General features: G+C 42.1%; 7 protein-coding genes across 7 annotated transcripts; 1 reads left to right on the top strand and 6 right to left on the bottom strand.

Annotated features, from left to right (window-relative positions):
• Positions 1-2,160: 2,160 nt before the first annotated feature.
• On the bottom strand, positions 2,161-2,585 carry Bfra_001898 (uncharacterized protein; the record flags this gene model as incomplete). Its single annotated transcript, XM_037332323.1, has 2 exons — positions 2,161-2,327; positions 2,444-2,585. Coding segments are annotated over 2 exons (309 nt in total), but the record flags the coding sequence as incomplete, so codon positions are not given.
• Positions 2,586-3,683: 1,098 nt separating this feature from the next.
• On the bottom strand, positions 3,684-5,498 carry Bfra_001897 (putative f-box protein; the record flags this gene model as incomplete). Its single annotated transcript, XM_037332322.1, has 1 exon — positions 3,684-5,498. One exon carries the CDS (start codon positions 5,496-5,498, stop codon positions 3,684-3,686), a length of 1,815 nt encoding a protein of 604 aa, XP_037196476.1.
• Positions 5,499-5,874: 376 nt separating this feature from the next.
• On the top strand, positions 5,875-6,984 carry Bfra_001896 (putative peroxisomal membrane protein pex16 protein; the record flags this gene model as incomplete). The annotated part of the gene is made up of 1 exon (XM_037332321.1): positions 5,875-6,984. The coding sequence occupies one exon, from the start codon at positions 5,875-5,877 to the stop codon at positions 6,982-6,984; it is 1,110 nt and encodes a 369-aa protein (XP_037196475.1).
• A 2,259-nt stretch (positions 6,985-9,243) lies between these two features.
• Bfra_001895 (uncharacterized protein) lies at positions 9,244-10,169 on the bottom strand (the record flags this gene model as incomplete). The annotated part of the gene is made up of 3 exons (XM_037332320.1): positions 9,244-9,601; positions 9,853-9,904; positions 10,128-10,169. 3 exons carry the CDS (start codon positions 10,167-10,169, stop codon positions 9,474-9,476), a joined length of 222 nt encoding a protein of 73 aa, XP_037196474.1. The 3' UTR covers positions 9,244-9,473.
• Positions 10,170-11,320: 1,151 nt separating this feature from the next.
• Bfra_001894 (putative rna binding protein) lies at positions 11,321-12,907 on the bottom strand (the record flags this gene model as incomplete). The annotated part of the gene is made up of 1 exon (XM_037332319.1): positions 11,321-12,907. The coding sequence occupies one exon, from the start codon at positions 12,905-12,907 to the stop codon at positions 11,321-11,323; it is 1,587 nt and encodes a 528-aa protein (XP_037196473.1).
• A 7,123-nt stretch (positions 12,908-20,030) lies between these two features.
• On the bottom strand, positions 20,031-20,852 carry Bfra_001893 (putative ras small monomeric gtpase protein; the record flags this gene model as incomplete). Its single annotated transcript, XM_037332318.1, has 4 exons — positions 20,031-20,182; positions 20,345-20,685; positions 20,749-20,777; positions 20,838-20,852. The coding sequence occupies 4 exons, from the start codon at positions 20,850-20,852 to the stop codon at positions 20,031-20,033; spliced, it is 537 nt and encodes a 178-aa protein (XP_037196472.1).
• Positions 20,853-20,868: 16 nt separating this feature from the next.
• On the bottom strand, positions 20,869-21,555 carry Bfra_001892 (putative ras-2 protein; the record flags this gene model as incomplete). Its single annotated transcript, XM_037332317.1, has 2 exons — positions 21,519-21,555; positions 20,869-21,012 (listed from the first exon to the last, which is right to left on the bottom strand). The coding sequence occupies exons 1-2, from the start codon at positions 21,531-21,533 to the stop codon at positions 20,869-20,871; spliced, it is 159 nt and encodes a 52-aa protein (XP_037196471.1). The 5' UTR covers positions 21,534-21,555.
• Between the last annotated feature and the right edge of the window lie 551 nt (positions 21,556-22,106).

The following is a 22,106-nucleotide window of genomic DNA, read 5'->3' as shown; positions in this document are numbered from 1 at the left end:
CAACCTTTATACATTACCCATTCACCCAGTTGCACATCCCACTTCCTCCATCCATTCTTAGTTCGCCCGCTGCAACCTGCAACCTGCACAGAAGCATAAACACGACATCTCTTCCTATGCACGTCCAGTAGATCCAGTATACATGGCATGCATATATCAGCTTTGCATAGGGACTAGGGATCTCTCTACTCGCTGTGAGATTGAATCGCCATCCAACTCCTTCCCGTAGCCTTCTACGATTGCATTATCTACGATCTATCTATCTATCTGAACTCAATTCCCTCCTATGCAATTAGAATCCATCGATCGATGTTGAAATTCCATCTTCACATCCTCAACCATCTCATCCCATGTCCTCCCAATTTCGTAACTTACCTCGTAAACTCGTAATCATATCATAGCATAGCATATTATACCGCACTATACCATACCAAGCTGAACATCCATTCCCCATCTAAACCCAACCCAAACCAACCCCCCAAAAAGATCACACGTACCCCGAAACACCCCTCCATGAGTATACGGTCTCTACTATCATCTCCAAACCATAACATACATAGATATCATTAGATATACCATCTCCCTCCAAACACTTAACTACCCATCCATCCATCCATCCATCCATCTAAACATCTAAATCTCTATTCAAAAAAACAAACAAATCTCAAAAAACTATAAACTCTCGAAATTTCAAAACCCTCATCATCCCCGCCGTAAACGCCCACCAAACCAACCCCAAGCTGACAGCCAGCCCAGCCACGCTCGCCACGCTTATCGATAAGAACAAATAGAGGGGTAATTTTCTAATCGCATAGAGGGGTAATTCTCTTAATTCCCCCGAATCGAAAATGCAACTTGATAAGAGAATTGGACGGGGATGGCTTGTCTTTGTTGAGGCTGGTCTACATGGGTGGATTGGTCAATGGATGGATAGTCTTCATGGATAGGTAGATAGATGAGAACAGGGCGTAGAAAAGTTGGAAGGAATGGGAATTGTAATGGAATCTGGAATTGGAATTGGAACTGGAAAAGTGGATGGGGAGTTTATATTTTTCTTTTTTTTCTTCTTTTCTTTTCTCGCTTTTTTTATTAAGCTAATGGATGGGGTTTTATCGATTTTGGAAAATGCATATGGTTAAGTTTGGAAAATGATGAGAGAAGAGGAGAGCAGAGCAGAGAAGAGAGAGAGCGGTCAAGATGTTAGTTAGTTGGTTAGTTAGTTAGTTGGTTAGTTGATTACCTAGCAGGTAGGTAGTTGATGGATTTTCTTCTATTTCTTTCTTGTCACTTGATGAAGAGAAAGAAGAGAATGGAATCATTGATTGATTGTATTTTCATTTCTTTATTGATTTGTCTAGCTAGCATTTGATTGTAAAGACGCAGCTCGCGCGCGCGCTGTTTAAAAATGTCTCTACATTTTGACTCTTGAGAGCGGGTTGTGTAGATACATACACCGGTAGTGTGATGTGATAGTAAATTTATCATCTTCATATTACTTACCTAGATAGATATTACAATGTTTTGTATCCGCAAAATGAGAAGAGAAGTATTTATGAGCGAGTTTGCTTAGTTAGGTATGAATTTATAGGTTATTGCAATGAAATGAACTGAGACTAATTAGATCTTTCAGCGTGAAATTTATATGTTTGTCGTCAATCTAGGTAGGTAGGTGTATATACGTTTATATCATTAGAAGTCTAAATGCACATCCCAATTTCCTATTCCCAGTATATATATATATATATATCAATTTCTAAGTAGAAAGAATTCTGACTACCAAGATTGCTTCTTATGCTCGTTCGTAGATCCATATACCTACCTTTTCAGTTTGAGGTGAGAACTCAATACCAAACAAAGTCTATGAAAGTTCAGAAACTATTGTTGGAAGGGGATGCAATAAGAGAGAATATGCATATTATCCCAAGCTGATATCATAGCATACCTATTCTGGAAATTCTGTTTATATTCATATGGATATCATAATCAATTAGTCAAATCAAGTCAAATCAAGTCACCAAAAAGTCCATCAAATTGCAAAATATAAGGAAAATATCATCTAATTCAAAACACTAACCTCTGAGAGAAAAAATTGCAGTCTACTACAACAAAAGAAAGATGGAAGAAATTACCATTGTACTCGATCTCCGTCCCTCATCCTCTCTAGCCTCCTAATCTCCTATCTCTTCGTCTTCTCATTCTCCTTGCATCCCCCACACAAATCGTTCTTGCGAACGATATCCTGATGGTAGTAAGGACAAGTGGTGGGTTGGGTGTGAGAGCGGCGAGCGAGGTTGCATCTGTCGACCCAGAAACTGGGGTGGCCGCAGCTGGAGACGGTTTTGATGGATTTGCACATTTTTGGTTGGGTTGTTTGTTTGTGTGTGTGTGTGTTTTAGGGAATGAAGAGGAAGAATGAATAGGGTTATTGAGAGGATGTATATACCTTCGAGAGAGGTGTTGTTGAAGAGTTGTTCTGAGATTGTTAAGATTTTGTGGGAGGGGAGTTGTTCATTCTTCCACTTAAAAGAACATGTATCCTGTCTCCCTTGTATAATATGTCTGGATTTATGGAATAATATGAGTGGCTATTCAAGATACATTCTAGAAAGTGATCTGAATTTAGATCGAAAGTCTTATAGAAGTGTAGTGGATGTAGCGACAGAACTATCGGAAACCGATAGATTCAGTTACGCTTCCCCCTTGTTCAAATTTGGGTTCAGTGAAGCTCAGGAAACTTCTAGGATGGAAGAATAGCCATTGATAATGTTTCGTTCGGAGAGGTCAAGATGATCGTATCTGTAGACCTCTCTCCCCTTCTGATAGAGAGGGAGTACAGAAATATCAAGCATCGCATTTTGCCAGACTCTCAAGACCACACTCTGAGAAGAAGTTCATTTTTACAAAGCACAATGCCATTCAGGTTGACAAGAATATGAAAGAAAGAATAAAGCATGTCTATCCCTCCCATACAGAAGCACAGAACAAAGACCGTTCAGTCTCATCCATTGTTACCCGTCATTTTTCTTTGTCTTCTTCTCTCTCCCATCTCAAAAAAAGGATACCACTTCTCATTTCGAACACCCTTGTCTATCTCGATTTCCAGTAATACAATCATCTGATGTATTATACTCCCAGCATTGCTCAGCTAGAGCTAGTTTAACTCTTCCAGGTATTTCACGTATGATCTCTCGATATTACTCATGGTAGCCTACTAGGCTACAGTACATCTGAGACGCGGGGCGATTATGAGTATTCGGTGACAGCATCTTTCCACTTGCGATGTATATACAGATAGCCATACTCTCTGGATCCAAATTAGGTGTACATTTAGCAACCGTACGGGTTCATGACGATCAAATGGAACTAGTATTGCCTGTTGCGCTTGGCAACAACGTAGAAGATAGACTTCTACCTGCGTAATCTTTAGGTGGAAATCTTGAGATGCCTTTGTTTTGATGCCTGCCAAGTATTGCCTAACACTCATCAAGTGAGCAGGGTCGCCTCGTGAGAGCCTTGTCTCAACATACTCGAACCTCGAGAGGTGTAGGGGGAAATAAAATAAGACTTTCCCTCTTTCTATACATGGAGGTATATAGAAAGGGCACATCTACGCTTATTAATGAGTATTATGATGACCACATTTCCACTCCAGATCCTTCACGTCCTTGTATATATGTACATCGTTATGTAAAATCATATATAACCAATCGCTGCTGTGTACACTCATTCCTGATCCCATTCCTATTGGCTTCTCCCGCAGCCAGCCCGTTCCCATCATACGCATTGTTGAGTAATTGCCTGGAACTCACTTCCTCTTCGTCACCCTCGCACTCACAGCCTGAATCTTCCTCGCTCGATTTCAATACTATGACCATTTCCTCATCAAAACCAACCCAAATTTTCTTTTCCAGATCCTCTCTCATTTTCTTCTTCTCGGTATCATTCAATGTTCTCCCTTCTCCTTCTCGACCTCCATCGCCATTTGCCCTTTCTTTCCCCTCGCCAACCCTCACACTCCTTTCTACCCTTGACCCCTCCCCCTTCCTAAACATACCCGGTTCCAATTCCCAAACCCTTAATTCTCCTCCCCTTCCGCTAACACTCACTGCCTTACCCCTACTGGTAATACTTGCGAAACTAATCAAGCTTGTATGTCCAAATAGTTTTTGGGGAGAGGAAAGAGTAAGCGAGGTATGTGTACTAGTGCAGAGATAGAGAGAAAGTGTGTTATCTGGATGTGTAGCCAGAATATAGGGGTGTGCGTAGGAGAGAGATGTTGGACGTGGGAGAGAAGCGCGTGGGGCAGAGGAAGTTAGAGGTTGAAACCCAGAGGGGAAGGAGGAGATTAGGCGGGAGTTTGTTAGGGTTGGGAGCTCGAGTGAGGAGAGAGTGAAGTGAAGTTCCTGAATTGAGATGGTGTATCCGCTTAGGTAGGTTGGGAGGGTGTAAACTATTGAGGCGATGATAGTGGATGGGGTGAGACGGATGGATAAGGATAGTGGTGGCCATGAAGAATGTGATTTGAGAGATGTCAAGAGATGTGGACGGATTGGTTTTTCCACATTCTCCTGTATACTGGTGCTCTTGTCCTTATCTTCAGACTCTTGCATCGGTCCGACAGGGCTAAGCGTATAGAACGAGAGGAGTTGCCTTTCCGTGATGCTCAATATGTATGGATGTGCGTAAGCTATAGCGCTTAACATCCCGTTACTGCTCGGTGGATGCCTGTAATTTTCCACAAACACCTTATTTTCCACATCGAGTACCCAAGTTCCCCAACCTCCGTTTTCAAAGCCTATCACAATCCCTAATCTCCCTTTCTCCCCATCTTGCTCATCGACGGCTAAACAAGTAGGTATTCCCTCGTCCAATCCACACGCCGTAATCAACTCCCTTTCCTTGAGACCCCAAGCCTTCAAACCCTCCGTCTCACCAACCGTAATTACCACTCCTCCTGCTAACCTTACCAATATAGTCGATACATTTCCTCTCTCTGAAATTTCGATCTCTTTGACCTCACATGCACCCCTCGCCCAATTATGCCTTAATTTATACTGCCTCTTCCAATTGGTCTCTCTCCCATCACCTCTACTTCTCAACCCTTCCTCGTCCAACCATCTACTCCTTCTCGAACTAAACCGAAACCTTTCTTCATTCTCAGATTTATTCCTACTCCCTTCTTCTCCCAGTTCTCCCGCACTTCTTTCTTTGTTCGATTTCTCTCTGCTCTTAATCCCCGGGATGCGCAATGCGCGTGGTAACACAAACCGAGAATAATATAATGATTTCCATAGTTGAGAATCGTGAGTAAGAGTATAGAAGTGTTGAGAAACAGAGTGGCAGGATAGGAGAGTCTCAATTGGTAGATGATGAAGGATACGGATGAGAAGTTCGGAGGAAAGATGAGAAATGTGATCGCGTTTATTTCGTGGGAGGCAATGTTTCTTCGTTATTGGTAGATCATTTTGAGACGTACTTGATCTTCGGCGTTTGGGCATGGTATACTATGAGACTTTCCAGAAGGGAAACCGTACGGAAAGATCCAATACACTTCTCTACTTTATTAGTACTTTGTCAGTACCTACTATGTATCTCAAGATTTGCCCTCGCGCTTCGCCTTATCAATTTTGATATACAGGGATTAATGCAAAGGAACGCGGAAGCTAACTTATCGCCGACCCACCACTAAAATTCACGTGCGTGTCCAAATCTGGGGCCGAGGCTGAGGATCGAAATTAAGCTCCAACCCCCCTTTGCGACGGCATATCCAAATCCAACCTTCACTCACTACCAACAAGCGCGTTTCATCTTCACTCTCTCCACAAAATCTCTTCAGTCACAACGATCATCTTATCTCATGTATAGATCTCAATCATGGACTCCCTAAAAAGTGTGCGGGAGAAGGTCCCTAACGCGCTACACCTCTATTCTGACTTCATCCTCAAAAATCAATCTTCCGTTACCCAAATCGAATCCGCTTTGCGCTCTCTGACGTATATAATACCCGGCCGATTTCGTGATGCCGAACTTGCATCCGAATCTCTACATTCTTCTATTCAGCTACTCTCACTTTACCATGATACCCTTCTCTCTCGCGCCCTATCCAAACTCCCCGGTATGCCCAGACAAAATGCGCATAATCGATATACCAAATATTGGGTCAAGGGAAACCGGATGTATAGAAGAATTGCCATGTTACTGAGTATGATACAATACACCGAGTTATTATGGGAGATGATGGCCAAGAGGAAAGGAGAGAAGATCAGATGGAGAGTGATAGTATTTCTTGAATTTATCAAGGCAGTGTGTAAACTGCTACTCTTAAGAATCACCAAGGGACGACCACTTGTCACACCACCTCTTCCCGAACGTGATATCATACCCGAGGAATCACTCACGGAAACCGAGGAAATACCCCCTTGGCTCGATACCGATGACACGGCAGCCATGCGAGAAGAAGAGAAGCTCCGCAAGAATCGCGAGGGAAAAGAATACAAATTAAAGAGGACAGGCTTAACACTTCCAAATCTCCCAAATCCAAGCGATATCACAAATTATCTGCTTTCCAAAGTTCTCGTTGCCGACGATATCAAAGCGCCAATCTCGCTTCTCAACCCCCTTACTCTCCCTTCTCAATATGCAGAATACATGCACATTCTTCAACCCGTCATTTATGCCATCGCTCTCTCCCATTACCGTAAGAATCCTAAGTCCTGGAAACCTTGGGCTATAGGCCTCAGCATTGAATATGCTGCACGCCAGCTCCGCAGCGAGAATTACAGAACTACTCCTCTTGAGAAAGAACAGTGGAATAAGAGAGGCTGGGCAATGGGATGGTGGACCTTACGAGGTGCTTTCTATGAAAATGTCACGAAGGGGTTCTTACACAGAACAAGTAACCGTTTGCCAAGTTTTATCGGGGGTGTGGTTGAGGACTATTTGTGGTTGTGGGATGAGTATTACTTTAGTACAAGTCAGGATTAAGGCTGTGAGCTAGAATGTAAGAGAGATCCGGGATTTTGCTCGGATTATAGAGGAGACGGATCGGGGAGACGGAAAATTTAATCATCAATATATCAAACTTCTACGTTGTTTTAACACTAGGAGCTTGGAGGCGTCGGGTCTAATCTGGAGACAAACGAGATTGGAACGGAATGAATGAATACCTACACCTATTATGGAAGACGAAGCGCAGAGAAGAAGACTCTGATATTTGAGAAGGGAGTTTGGGAAATAAATACTAGTATACCGATAGATATTTTTGTAATTACGATAATGAGTTTTTGTTCATCCACGGAGTTTTGACTTGGAATTGTAGTGTGAGCTTGAAAAATATCCGGTTCATGAATGATGGCAAGGGTATTAACCCCAGTCCTTACAATGTTAACAGTGTTAATATACTCGAGTATGAGTAACGGCAGAGCTGGGAAAGAGCATAGAGAGGGGGGGAGGAGATCAATCTTCACCATGCCGGGTAGATGGAGGTCACATATTAGCATCACCAACTCGTAGAATGGAATCAGAGCATACTTACTAATCGTCTTCGAAAGTATAGGTATCACGCTCTACAAGTGTTGGACACTGTAACTTTATCATGGGGGGCTTGGCGGGTATCCTAAGGGGGGTTATACCTTTTTTTCTGTTACTAAGATTCTTCATTCAGCTAAACATACATAGACACATCGCGTGGTCGGCGTAGCATCAGTTATAGATAGATGAATTGATTGAGAATTTGTTATTACTACTAAATAAGCAACGCAATCTTCTACGCTGTCGTTGTGCAGTGCCTTCTCACTAAGATTGTCGATTCGTAACTCCCTTCCCTGACATACTCAATCAGGACAGAGCAGGAGATACACATACATATACGTATACATATATATAGCCAACCTCAGAATACCGAGGGCACTACTCAAACTCAAGACGACGAAATTCTAATCGTACACCACTCGCCCAATCCCAATCCCAACCCCTCCACTCCCTTTCAATCCATCTCTCCCCAACCCAACAAATCAACAGCCAGACTATAATCAAACCAACCCAAACCAAATCCCCACAGCGCCACTACGCTACACCACCACCAAATTCCCATCTAGCATGCCATCCCAAACCATCATTCACTCCTCACTCCTCATCCACCCACCCCCCATCCCTGCATGAAGTCCACGCCCCGAAAGAAAAAAACACCAGTAACCAGTATCGCAAGCCCTCCAAAGTACAAATCCAATCGTCCTCATCCTCATACTACTCTCGCAACCAAACAATCCAACACCGCAAGCCACAATTCCAGACTCCAGCAACCTCTCCACAAGGGGAATGAATATCCTCCATCCTCCATCTATCCAAAGCTCATCAAATACCAAATACCAAATACCAAATACCAAATACCAAATACCCATCACCGCATCACCACATCACCACATCACCACAACCCCAATCTCCTCCGTGATTTCCTCCCACTCAATCAAGCATGATCAATACAAAGCATCTACTCCTACTTCCCCCTCACCCGCGAGCAAACTATTGCTACCCATTCAAATTACACTCAAAAGATGTTTTCCAAAATCCCAAATCCCAAATCCCAAATCCAAATTGCACTGTATCAAACGTATTGGCAACGCTTGGCTGTCGCCGAACATGATTCATCTCCGCATCTACTGTTAATGAAAGAAAAGGAGACTCAGGAAGTAGCAGAGCAAGAGAGCAGACAAGCGAGCAAGCAAGAAAGCCAGCCAGCCAACCAACATCCCTCCCAGAAAATCATATCACTAGTAACAAATACAACGCTGGTCTTTGCCATCTCCTTTGCTAAATGAGGTTTGATCATAGTCAAAGCCTGGTTCTCCGAGGAAATGGATGTAGAATGACATGTCGAAGTCATAGTCAGGTCACTAGATATATATGGAGTGCCTTGAATGAATTACATTATGCTAGCCATGTAGAGGGTATACTACAAATCATTCAAGTCCAGGCTTAAGGCTAGGACCCTCAAAACATTGATAAACCACTATATTCAAGACCTTCAAGCTGGCATATCACCGAGATCCTGTTAACAGACCTTTTGCAGGACTTTGATTCCCGATCCATTAAACTAAGAATGTTTGGCGTGATGACACTTTCACTATTGCTTGCCAAATTTGAAGAGAACAAAATATTGAACAATTTTTTTTTAATTGTGCTATCTTATGCCTAAAGGCCTACTATAAAGCATTACATCTATGCACCATCCTGAGAGATAGGTGCCCCATGCACTATGTTCAACCTCCAACTCCATGCTCCAAACAATCATTTGTTTTTGTGCCATCAGCAACGACAAAGGCGACATTGCACAATGTGAAAGCTAGTTCTCTGTTCAACATATTAGCATATGAGTTACAGATAAAACCACATAAAGTATGCTGATAGCAAAAGTGCCTCAGGTGAAAGATGAAAAGTCTACGTTGTCTTCCGCATTAGACACAAGTCTATCGGATTTAGCATGGAATGTTTTTTGCATCATCGACAAATGGATGATTATCCATTTCAATCAGAATAAGAGAAAATTTTGTAATTACCTGATTAGTATATGCCGAAACTTGAAGTGCAAATTGTGCTAGAAGTTCTATGAATCCCAAATATTAGTATTATATTCAAGGATCTGTATCAATTGATGTTGAAGAAGAGTTCAACCAAAGTACTATCAGGTAATCGAACCAGTTTATTCGTCATTGTTGATCTGTATTTGATAGTACATGTTTTGTTCATCACTGTACTTTGGTTGAACCCGTTGTTGAACAAGAAGATAGGATATAACGTACAGTTGATATGCCATCGCATGGTGGGGTCGTGAAAATGTTGATAGCAAAAACAAACCGAAGTTGGCGCATCCGTGAATTGATGGCACAAGTGTATAGAAGTCAATTTCCTAATCTGCAAAACAATTAGCATCAAGTATTCACAATACAAGGTCAAATGCAAGAAGAATTGTGCAATGATTATCAGAAAGTCCGTTTGGTTAAGACAGGTTAATCACCACGGGAGCATAAGCTCATTGGTAAGATAGGGGCGACACGATGTTCATCATAGAATGATTGCAGAGGGAGAATAAAAATTGAGGGAGCTTACCATTGAAGGAAGAGTCCTCCTACCACAGTTTGTGGTGGAGGACGATTGTGTCGCTGTGTATTCATGTTCTTTGTTGGAAAAAAAAAAATCAAATTTGAATTGAAAAAGAGCTTGAGCACAGGAAAAAATTAAGCGAAAATGTGGTTAGCGCCGGTATGTTCCATTAGTATCACATGAACAAAATCGAATGTAGGCACCCTGCAATCACTCTTGGCTTCAATCCAAGGTACATGAGAAATAAATTAAAGCCAGCCGAAGCAAGCTTGCAGAACCCTGTAACTGTCGAACTCGTCCTCAAGATATCTTGGTTAATTCGATACTCTCGTCCTATATCCTTATTGAATAAATATTTGTTTCACGTAGGGAAGCCCAAAAATGTTCAAAATCATAATAAAATATGCTAATTTAAAAGCTAACCATACAATAACAAAAATGTAAGGATTGCTCGTAGAAATCTTTGGCGTTATTTCGATCCATTTTCAAGATCAAATTTGTTGTGAACCGGCCTCTAAAGAAATAACAATGAAATCCTCTCCCTGAATGCCAGAACGCCCATTATTGTGAGAATATGCCAAGCTAAACACATGGCCTTGAATTTGATATGCCATCCATTACATGGTAAGTTCCTTTCATGTAGATGCCCAGATGAATGACGAAATGTTCCGACGCCTTTTCCATCCCCTCTTTTACTTGCTATGCATGAAATCCATCCTGTTTACCCAGACTGATGGTAATAGTACTCAAATCATGAGCTAATAAGTACCAGCTCTCGCAGGCCAGCCAGCTTGCGCCCTTGAAATCGCAAAAGTACGCCAAATGTGATAAATGATTGCAAAAATACAAGGGATCATAAAGAAAGTCCATTAAAAAAACACCATGCCAAATGCGTCCCTCCCCTTGCCAGCTTCTGCCGCAACTCCCACAATTGCAAAACGCGATGGGGAATCTTATGATCGTGAACACCCCGCTACAAAGATGTAAAATGCAACCTGATGCAGCACCGTTGGACTCCCCGTTGATGAACCCTAGTACGAGATAAAATCGAAGACATCACTCTACCATACATGATAGGTGCAAATAATTAATCGCAGCAAACAAAACTCCCACAAATGACCAACTACATCGTTACACTCGTAACTCTCAGCACATGCAGTGATTCCCATCGTCTATCGTCCCATCATATATGCAGGAGGAAACCCGCCATTAGAACCGTTCATCATTGGTGTTGGACCACCAGCAGCCATGGCTGACGTGAACCCTTGACCATTCCAATTGTTTGGCCCCCGAATGAAGTATTAGAAGCATATTGATTACCACCCATAACGCCAGAACTCATCGCACCAGCATAACCCATTCTCCCTGGTCCCAAACCGGGTGGTGCAGAAAGACCTGGAGGGGGTCCATTCGCAGCGCTGAAAGATCCCCCCAAGCCGCCCATCATAACGCCATTCATACCATGTATGCCGCCTGGTACATTTGCAGGACCTGGCGATACCATTCCTGGACCAGATCGAACACCAAGAGGATTCTTCGAAAAGCTCAGACGAATCCCACCCTTGATGCTGTTGTGCAAAGGATGGCCGTATAGTTCATGGAGAGCTTTCGTTGCAAAAGAAGTATCCTCGAATTCCACAAAACACATTGGGCCATTTTGCTTGGTTCTGAAACAAAGGCGCTTGTATCCACGCTGCTTCGAGAACAGGGCTTTGAGCTCATCTTCTGAAGTATCGATTGGAAGATTACCAACATACAAAGTATTGCATGGAGGATTTTGGTCAGCAGGATTGACAGGTGGGAAATTATGGCGGTGATAGTGTTGACTTCCAAGTTGGTAGTGTTGAGGCGGTTGTGATACCGGTGACATGGTGTTCGCATTTGCCATGGTTGGCATAGTCTGCTGGGACGCGTAAGACGACATAGAAGCTGGACCTCCAGCATTGTTCGTCGCCAGAGATAAGCTTGCCATACGGGCGGTGATGGGAATTTGAGGGTTAGTCGGGCGTCGAGTTTGAATAGATGCGGCTCCATTTTCAGCATAAGCCACTGGGTCTTTGAGAAGTTCGCCCGTCTCGTCATCTTCGCCTGAATCGTTATTAATCAATGACTTGCCTGTAATGCGGGGGCGGTCATTGAGGTGATTTCCAATAGGAGATTGCGGAGAGAACAAATTTTGATAGCGAGCACTCGACTCGGGATTTGGCAATTCATTGTTTACATAGTTTCCATTGTTATTTGTAGGTGAAACTCTTTGTGCAGATGTGAAGGAATTGTTGAATCTTGAAGATTGTCGCGGGGTCGGACCCGCTGAAGAAGCCGTGGAGGAAGTGGAGCTGGATGGTCCAACGTTTGTGTTCGCATCGACAGTATATCGACGAGCTGTAGTGGGACTTCCATAAAATATTTCCACCACCATATTCGCATCGTTTGCAATATTTGGTTTTCCATCAAGCATGTTCTTAGCCTCGAGCGCGCCCGCATGGGACTTGAAGTGGAGAATAGCAGCTCGGAATCCTGCATCATCAGATTTCTCTGGAGACAATACTTCAGCTTCAGTAAACTCTTTAGACCATACTACCATTGATCGTAGTGCATCTTCAGTGGTATTCAATGGTAAACGTCGGATTAAAACTGAACACGGTCCCGATGTAAATGATGCGCCACCATTCGATTGTGGAGTATTTTGCGACGAAGTGTCTAATGCGAAGGCATTCATTGTAGCCATTGATAAGGATTGATATGGTTGTTGGTTGTTATTGGATTGACGAAAGGCCTGGCCTTGTGGGACAAACACCTGGGCGTTCATGGCATTCTCTGGTGATAAAATCGTGTTAAGTTGTAGTTTTGTGATTAAAAGGTCGAGGTTTGTAATTGCTTGGAAACTCGAGGTGTCGCAAATAAAGAAGATGGGCCGGAAACGAAATCTGATTAATTATTGGATTTTTGTTTCAACTCTTTCTCTGCAGAATGATAAGTTTTGAACGTGTGGGAAGATCACAAAAGGCTTGGATACTTTTGCGACCGTAGTGCTGGTTGACGCGCTCGCTCGAAGGTTATGTGGTGTTCGGGTAAGAAAGTGGTAGGGGGCGGATGCGGGTGAGAAGGTTGATTATCGAAATAAGATTAGAGTGGAGTGGCAATCGTAATGATAAGGAAGCTTTCGTGTAAATGGGTTGGTTGGAATTCTTGGTTGTATGTATGCGTGTGTGTATGTGTATGTACGAATGTAAGTGAAGTGTGGGATGAAAGTCAAGTGTGGGTGAGGTGTGAGTGTGTGAGATGTGTGTAGTATTGCGGGTTGATGAGATTTGCGCAATAGATGATGGTAAGAGTAAGAAGTGTGGTAAGAAGGGCTTGTTGTGTGATCTCGTTGCTCTTTGTACAAATATCGTAATTGTATTGATTTAATTGTTGGAAATCTTTCTTTCTATTGGAATAATGAGATTCGTACGAGTTGACTTGTCAAATATGCGGTACCTGACGATGAATGATGACCGTGCGATGTACCGAGCGAGCGAGGAAGTTTAGGTAGGTAGGTTTCCACTATCCCAAGGAAACCTTTCTATCCTTTCGCGCGCGTGTATTAGAATGTAATTGAAATGATGTTTATATTCATTTGAGAAGATGTATCTTGCGATTTGAATTAGATGATCGTTTCCAATTGTGTACGATGTAATTGTAAAGGGTGGGATCAAAAGTACTGTATAAAGTATGTAAGAATGAGGAGATAATATTGCAATGGATTGATAAGAACGTTGGCTGCTGGTGGTAGCCTTTTTCGACCTTTACAATCAAAGAATGGATGGACACGAAGAATTGATAGGTAAGAATTATGTGTGACTCGATGAAATTAAAAGAAGTATGGAGGTTGGTGTTGGAAGTCTTGTTTGCAAATGGAATGAAGAAATGGCTGGAGGATTGGGATTGTCTCTTTTCTTTCTTTTCTCTCTTTTCTTTCTTAGGACTTTTGTTGGTAGTGAAGGTAAGGTAAGGTAAGGTAAGGTAAGGAAGGTGAGGTGAGGTAAGGTGAGGTGATGTATGGGAAAAAGAGGTTTGAGGTAGGTGGTCTATTCAATGATCGAAATTTGGGGGGAAGAGGGGAGTTTCTACGTGATTACTTTGGGGATTTTAGGAAGATTGTGTGGAGAAGAAAGAATCTCAGAATTTCAATTGGCTTATACTCGATAAGATACACTGAAGCTAATTTAGTTCGTGCAGCATGCAGATAGCGGGATTTCTTTGCACACACACACACACTCACACTCACACTCACACACACACACAGACACTGCAAGTCTGCAACTAGGGAGAGACAGATGTGAAAACAAATATGGAAGAGTATCGAGGTACGAAGAAGTGAGCACCCTCTCTTGGAAAAAATCACCATCGTATAAACAAACATAAATTCCGAGGTAAGCTGCTGTTCATCGCCAGGGGAAACAAACAAAAGTAAACTTAGCCTGGCAAAGTGATTACCTAGACAAGACAGAATAGCAATTTCACATTGGAAGTGCGGGATGGGATGGGATGAGAATTGGCGGGCGGATGGCGTATGTGTAGATGTAGATGCACTAGTTGTGGATTTGGATGCAAGTGAGGTGAAATGTATCAAACAATCCTGGGTTATAATCGATACCTAATAATGAATCTCTGGTAACGTCTCTCATAGGTTGTTCAATCTGGGTATGTTATATACAGAGTACACGAGCAAGTATCTAGGGTCTTGGAGAATTTTCAATGCCATTCAAACATTAATGAATGGAATAGTATATAGCTAACCTACCTAACGATCGGTCTATGAGTGTGAAGCATTCAAAGCTTTACAATAATTGCTTGTCTTCCATTCCTACCCGATCATACCTAACTATTTTTCTCGTCTCCTCCCTACGAAGTCTTCTTTCCGAGGACTAGGTGGTCATAAATAGAGGACCAAGTCTTCCATGTTCCATGCTCCTGATTGTCTGATGCTCATGCTCACTCGTTTGGAATATGGGGAAACTTGTTAGAGCTCTAGATTGTTGGTCAATGCAGAGATCGTCTTTTTTAATATGCAGACAGACAGGCAGGCAGACAGGCAGACAGACCGTCAATATCATCAAATCTCTACGTTGTATATCATCTACTCAGAGTTTCTGTTGACTGTCTTTCTGTATAGGTAGGAATTAAAATCAAATCAGATAATTCCGGTTACCGTTCAAGCACAGGAACAACTAGAAGCCGGTCAGATACCTGCTTCTACTGTAACCCTTTTTCTTCTTCCGCTCATCATCCAGTAATTTTACGAGCCTTTTCAAAAATCCTTGATATCCTTGGACCCTTGAAGCAGGGTAACACACATCTTCGAAATCTCCAATGATTGTCAATAATGATATCTCGAGGTTGTGAAACTAGTCAGTTCTCGGAAACTTGATAGAAAAAAAGTTGGTTTCTTCTCCGATTCGTCCCAATTCGGATAATAAAGAGACCCGTTGTTCATCTTTTCCTGTGTGATACCCCTCGACTATTATTTTTTCCATCGATGTTTCTATTGTTTTTAGTGTGGGAGTATTCCACCTTGAGCAGTCAGGATATTTCAATACTAGACAAGTACATCAGTTGAATCAAAATTTAATCCTATGCTGGACATTTGAGATATTGAAATACCCAGGCTGGTCTCGCTTTCAAATGAATATGGGATCTCGTTTGTTGAGAGCTATCCAAACCATTTGTCGCAATGATATGTTGGTCTCGTGTCTCACCAATGTTGCTGATCCAACCCTTCTTCGCAGGTGTAGGCAACGTGCATTTAATGATTTTCTGGGGATGAGCTCGACTTGAGCCAGGATGCCACGAGTGATAACAGAAGGGAGAAGTTGTTTGTTACCGTTACACCAAACGGATTCTCGATAAACGCTTTAGCATTGTTGACAGGTTGATTGGCTCAAAGACCAGGGGAACGCAATTCAAGAGTTAATGCTCTCAGGGTTTGTGAATGCATGGAGTCGCAACCCGTGGGAGTGTCTCAGAAGTGAAAAAGTTTATTCGCTCTTCGTTTGATTTGGAACCGAGTTTCTCAGGGCAGGAAGATTAAATTTTGATATGAAGTATGTTTTGATGTCATAAGACGAACTTTGCTTGCATCCCAAGCTCGAACAGGAACAGGAAAACAAAAGAGAAGGCAAGAAGAGAAAGAAGATGGCTTGTGAATGCAGACAGACAGAAAGATATCGATACCTAGTTGTGAGAATATCACATTCATCCATATCCATCCATATCCATCCATATCCATCCAACAATGAATCATCCATCTATCTCGCACGTCCCAATATGCGGACCGTTTCATTTTCATCTCTACCAAAAGTCTAACGGAGGCTACGGAACAATTATCTCAATTTTAATTGGGGCAACACACTGGTCATGGAAAAGATGCGAGGAATCAGGATCGTTGAAATGTGATTAGTGTGGGGGAAGATACAAATGATAATAAGGAGCGAGGGACCGAGGGAGCTTTGACTTCTTGGGACCTTTTGACGGCCGACTCAATTCAATTAAAAGCTCGAATGCTCGAAAAAAAGATGTTGGACCCATATCCCACCAAAAACCCTGCAGATGCAAGCTTCACCCATTTCTACTAAACCTTTTCAAGAGATCTCAAGGTTCAAGGATTGTCAGCCGGAAGATGCACCCATCCTTGCCATTCATTCAATTTCTTGGTTTTTTATATCCTTTTTGACTACGATGGTGGACGCTATGTAGCACAAGGCTTCAGAAAACACAGAGTACGAGGGGTAGTTACAAACAAATTGGCTAGGTCGACAAGACGATTATGAATGGCCATGAAGAATTCATGTTATCCCGCCATTCTGGAATCTATCGTTTTGGTCGCAAATTTGATCTGCTGATAAGCTAATTGACAGATTGATAGATAGATTGATCTGACGAATATTTTGAAACCGTTCACGTATATGGCCGTGTTGGTCTAGACTTTCGGAATATAAGCAAGCATCCAAACCGATCGTCGAGTATCACTGTAGCCAAGGTCCATCTTCTTACAGTGATCAAACGGTTGGATCACTTACTGTGTGGTCAACATTTGGGTACTCGGGCACGTACCTACATTCACCATCTCTTTTCCAGCATTCGTACTGGAGTGCATTGACGAGCTTACTCTTTTCTTAAATACGAAAGCTAAAGAAATCACCGTGGCGGTTGGCTCGAGTGGGATGGTGATATGAGGGGTATTCTCTGCATCAGCTTATCGTCATTGGTGTCAGGTGCGGCTGACGATAGTTTCCCTCCGGATGCTCATCCACTCTTCCCCTGAGTGAAGGCTTTCGAACTCATTCTTGGTCTTCAGAAACTCACTCCTGGGAATGGGATTTGGGATTGCGAGACATTGTGCGGCCGATATGATTGGCAGACTTCTTCCATCTTGTCCTCCCCTGCCTCGTTCGTATATTGAATCAATGTTCAAATATGCCTCGGAGAATAAGTGAGATCCAGAGTTCCAAGCACTACACGATCAATCATACCAGTGGCTTTTCAGACACTTTGCATTCGGAAGATGTTACCATCTGACAAAATTGAGACAAACCATTCAATCAGTAGGTACGGATATTCACATAGTCATGATTGCATCATTATTGTGAGATGAGAACCTGCATGTCTCCATTTCTCACAGACAGCTGTTGATTACTGCAATCCTAACTTCTTAAAACGCAAGTATTGAGGCAGTTTAGTGCTCACATCGATCGCGAAACTAGAACCTACAATGTTCATGTGGAAAATTGATATTCGGAACGCTCGAATAGCTTCAATTGTTTTATTTTCTCATCTTTCGCAAATATCTCATCCTTCTTATCATATCAGATAACGAGTAGATTGATAACATTTCCTTTCATAACCATCCTCCAAATGTTTCGCAAAAATCATCTCATATGGGTCCAAGGATTACATACATCCATCCCATCCATCCATTTTCATCGCGACTATTCTGTAATTGGCCCAAAATCCGCTTCGAAAACCATTCACAAAGACTCGTCGATCACAAAATTAGCCTAGTTACTCGCTTCGTTAGAGTGTACACCCACAACTCAAGTCAACCAACCAATCACAACAACATATTGAGTAATTCTTTGTCTCAAATTCTCATCATTATGTGTTGTGAATATATATTGCTAATTGCTCCCAATGTGCATCAAATCAAGCAAACAACTTGATTTCTCACCTAGCTTCTGTGGTCCAATGGTTAGGATTCCACCCTTCCAAGGTGGAGGTTCGTGTTCGATTCACGGCAGTTGCATCTATCTTTTTGTTTTCCATGTGTATTCTGGAGGGGAGTTTGAGTGTGTCGCCATGATTTTTGGAGATTTCACTTTTTGGAGGGGGGTCGATAGAATCGGATCGGTTTGTATTCGGGTAGTGAATCAATATTAACCAGAGACCTGCTTTAAAAGTCACCATTGCATTGCATTTCACTTCACTTCATTTTTCCTCTATTCAGACTTTACTCAGAGATGTTTTGCAGACCATTTCAACAGTAGTTTTTTTTTTTCACATCTACCTCCAATTTTTCAGGGTCACAAATTGAGATGGACACGATAGATACCAGTATCTTTCAGGAAAAGTCAAATCACTTGTTCCAGATCCTCGAAGTGGAGACCGAGGTTTCGCAAGTCGCAGTAGTTTGTGCATTGGCTCGTGAATCGTTGGGTGGTGAGTGGGGCTACACGATATCACATCTTCCAAATAAAATAATTAGAGTTTCGAATTCGTGATGCTGGATTCGATAGTTATTGGTGTAGATACTTTTCAATATTTATTGTTCGAAGAACAGTATGTTTTGGTGTTAGTGGAATTTTGTCGTACCGGTACAGCGCGAGTGCGAGTGCGAGTGTGTGTGTGGAAAAGTGCATTTTGATTCATGTAGCTGTGGGTGCCAGATATACATCATCTCAAGGCTTGCACTGCAGTTTGATGAATGTCGGTTTATCTGGTTTGATTTCTGGAGATCTTTCGGTGTGCTGGGGTGGCACCGTCGTGGTGTGTCATTCCGCGATATCTATTGTAGTCGATGGATGGATGATTAGGATGCGATTTGGCGGTTGGTTAATGTGACTTGATGGCTTTGAGATTTTTTTTAACCAAGGGATGAGATGGGACGCGAAGGGGTGGGAATGGATAATAGATAAATAGATAGATAGATAATTCCCATACTTATATCATCGCGCTTCCCTACCCTTATCCACATTCATTCGCATACGAAGTACATCCTTCATACTCAGAGCCTCGCATTCGGAGCCAAAGTTATAAACTCACATCTCACATCTACGACGAAGTGTTTCATTCATTCCTATAATAGAAATTTAGAAAACATTCACGGTCTTGTCTTGTGTTGATTCTTGATTTTTGATTCCTGAGAAGTTGAGTAGTGAGTTTCATAGAGTCCCAACTTCTTCGTTGGAATTAATAGAAATATCAATACTAATATCATAGTGGAAAGATCGCGCAACAGACATACATATTTTCTCCCTTCAGACGATCGTTTTTATATTCTATTCATTCACATCCAGGATGATATCTAATACACCCCTCCCCTCTCTTCAACCCGATATCCCAAAGCCGGGCAAAGAATCTCTTTCTTGCTTGACTCCTATTCTCCGTCTAGAACTCCTGGTGTCGGATATATATACATACACATGTACATGTATATATATACCCCTCCAGACCATTCTCAAGCACGCAAGCCTCAAACTCCAAAAATGCAGAATCGCAAAACAATCACCAAAGATCTTCCTTCTCATTATCTCAACATCTCATCTTTATCTCAAGAATCTATACATCAAAAAAGACTTTTCTCTTTCTTCTCTCCTCTCCACAATGCTCATTCCCAGACACGCCAATCATCAAATTACCACACCCACCCATTGACGCCCATCCCGGAAAGACAATCATAATATCACACACCTCCCCAACCGTCTCATCCGATGATGTCTTTTCTCCACCGGCGAATTGACTTCGTCGTCGAATTCCGGCGTCGATCGATTGTTATCCCGACGGATGATTTGCCTGCAGAGATCGATGAAGACTTCATCTACATTTGCTGTTTTTCATTTCCATTAGCATGGCTTTTCTCGCTAACTTCTATCTATCATCTTTTTCTCGTATTCCCATTCCCACTTTTCGTCACCCTTCATCCTTCACTCTCGAAATCAAATTCATCCCAACAAGGAAAAAGAGAAGAAGAAGTAGAAAAAAAACTCACCCCTCCTCCTAGCACTCGTCTCATAATACGGCGCATTTCCCCAACTCTGACTAACATTAAAAGCCGCCTGTCTACTAACCATCCGATCTTGTTCCAGATCACTTTTATTCCCGACAATTACTATCGGCACATTTTCGTCATCTTTTATGCGTATGATGGTTTCGCGGAGTTCGCTGAGTTCGTTGAGGGAGCTTTGCGATGTGATACTGAAGACGAGGAGGAATCCTTGTCCGGTTTTCATGTAGAGTTCTCTGGAGAGAATGTGTAAGTGGGGGATTTGGGAAAGGATGAGTGGAAGGGAGAAATGAAATTGGGATTGCTTGGTATGTACCTCATGGCGGCTGGAAGGGTGTTAGTTCATGTGTATGTATCATGTGATGAGGAAGATGAGGAGAAGAACTTACTGAATTGTTCCGTACCCGCGGTATCTAATCTAGATTTCTCCATGTCAGTATCATCTTCTTGACCCCATGAGAGGACAAGATAAACTCACATCTCCAACATGCATTGCCGTCCCTATCAAATCAAAAGGTCGCGTTAGCATCATGATCATGTGTCTCCACCTCCATGCCAAGACGGAGAAGAAATCTCAAAATACTCACATCAACCTCGATAACCTTGCGGTACGAATCCTCAATCGTTGGATCATAACTTTCGATCCAAATATTCTGAACAAATTGTGCTAAAGGGACACAAATCACATATCAGTATCTTCACTGCGTATTTTGACAATCCCTTCCTGATAATTCCTGAATCTCCACCTCTCGTTTCTTTCACGTGCCTCCCCACTTTGACCTTCCAAAATTTCAACCCCCCCCAAACCCAGCTCAAGTCCCCGGAGGAGAGTGGGTCAAGGTCTCGGCAAATGAGTAAAAATGATCCTTACCGGTTAGACAACTCTTGCCAACACCACCTTTGCAGACGAACAAAAATAATTAGCCATCAACATTCTATCTTCAATTGATACGTCTCTCTCTCTCTCTCTACATAATCGATCATTCTCTTGAAGTGAACAATTAAATACAGAGGGAGGGAAATCGAGGGAAAGGAAAACTCACCAGCACCCAAAACCACAATGTGATAAGTTCTCCTAAAAATCACCAATCACCATATCAGCCAGCTATCTTTTCCGAACCCCCCTCCCCAATATAAAAACTTTACCCCTGATTCATACCTCCGTGCGTTCCATGCACCAACCACCGACCCCAAACCTCAAAAAAAAAAGATAGAAAGCAAGAAAGAATGAATGAATGAAAGGAAGGAAGAAAGAAAGAAAGGAAGAAAAAACTTACTGTGAATTCCTCGTCGCCATCTTGAATTAAAATCCGATGATTATCTATTCTCCTCCGATCCCTCTTGATATATGTCTATACAGATAGTGATAGATAGATAGATAGCTATCACACGTATCCACGCCTGTACGAAATATTCCCAAGATATCAAAAAATTCACACGAGACGTCCGATCCAATATCTAGTGATTTTCACTTCTCCCCTCTTAATAAATAAAAACAATATCGCATACAAGAAAAAAAAATTCCTTTTCCACCACTTTTGACCTCGAAATAAAGCAAAAAGGTGTCAAGAGATCTAGTAACGTCAAGCACCTCCCAAAAACACAATCAGAAAAAAATATTTAAATATATATATAGATAAATAAATCGAGTCGTAACGTAACGTTTCTCCAAGTCTAGTACAGAACACCAAAACGGGTTGGAATAATGGTAAAATAAAAATAATAATAATAATAGGGAGAATAATCA

Source organism: Botrytis fragariae, assembly GCF_013461495.1.
Source record: "Botrytis fragariae strain BVB16 chromosome Unknown tig00000006, whole genome shotgun sequence".
NCBI classification, from domain to species: Eukaryota; Fungi; Ascomycota; class Leotiomycetes; order Helotiales; family Sclerotiniaceae; genus Botrytis; species Botrytis fragariae.
Note: the sequence above shows the minus strand (reverse complement) of the source record. Positions and strands in the feature narration are given on the sequence as shown.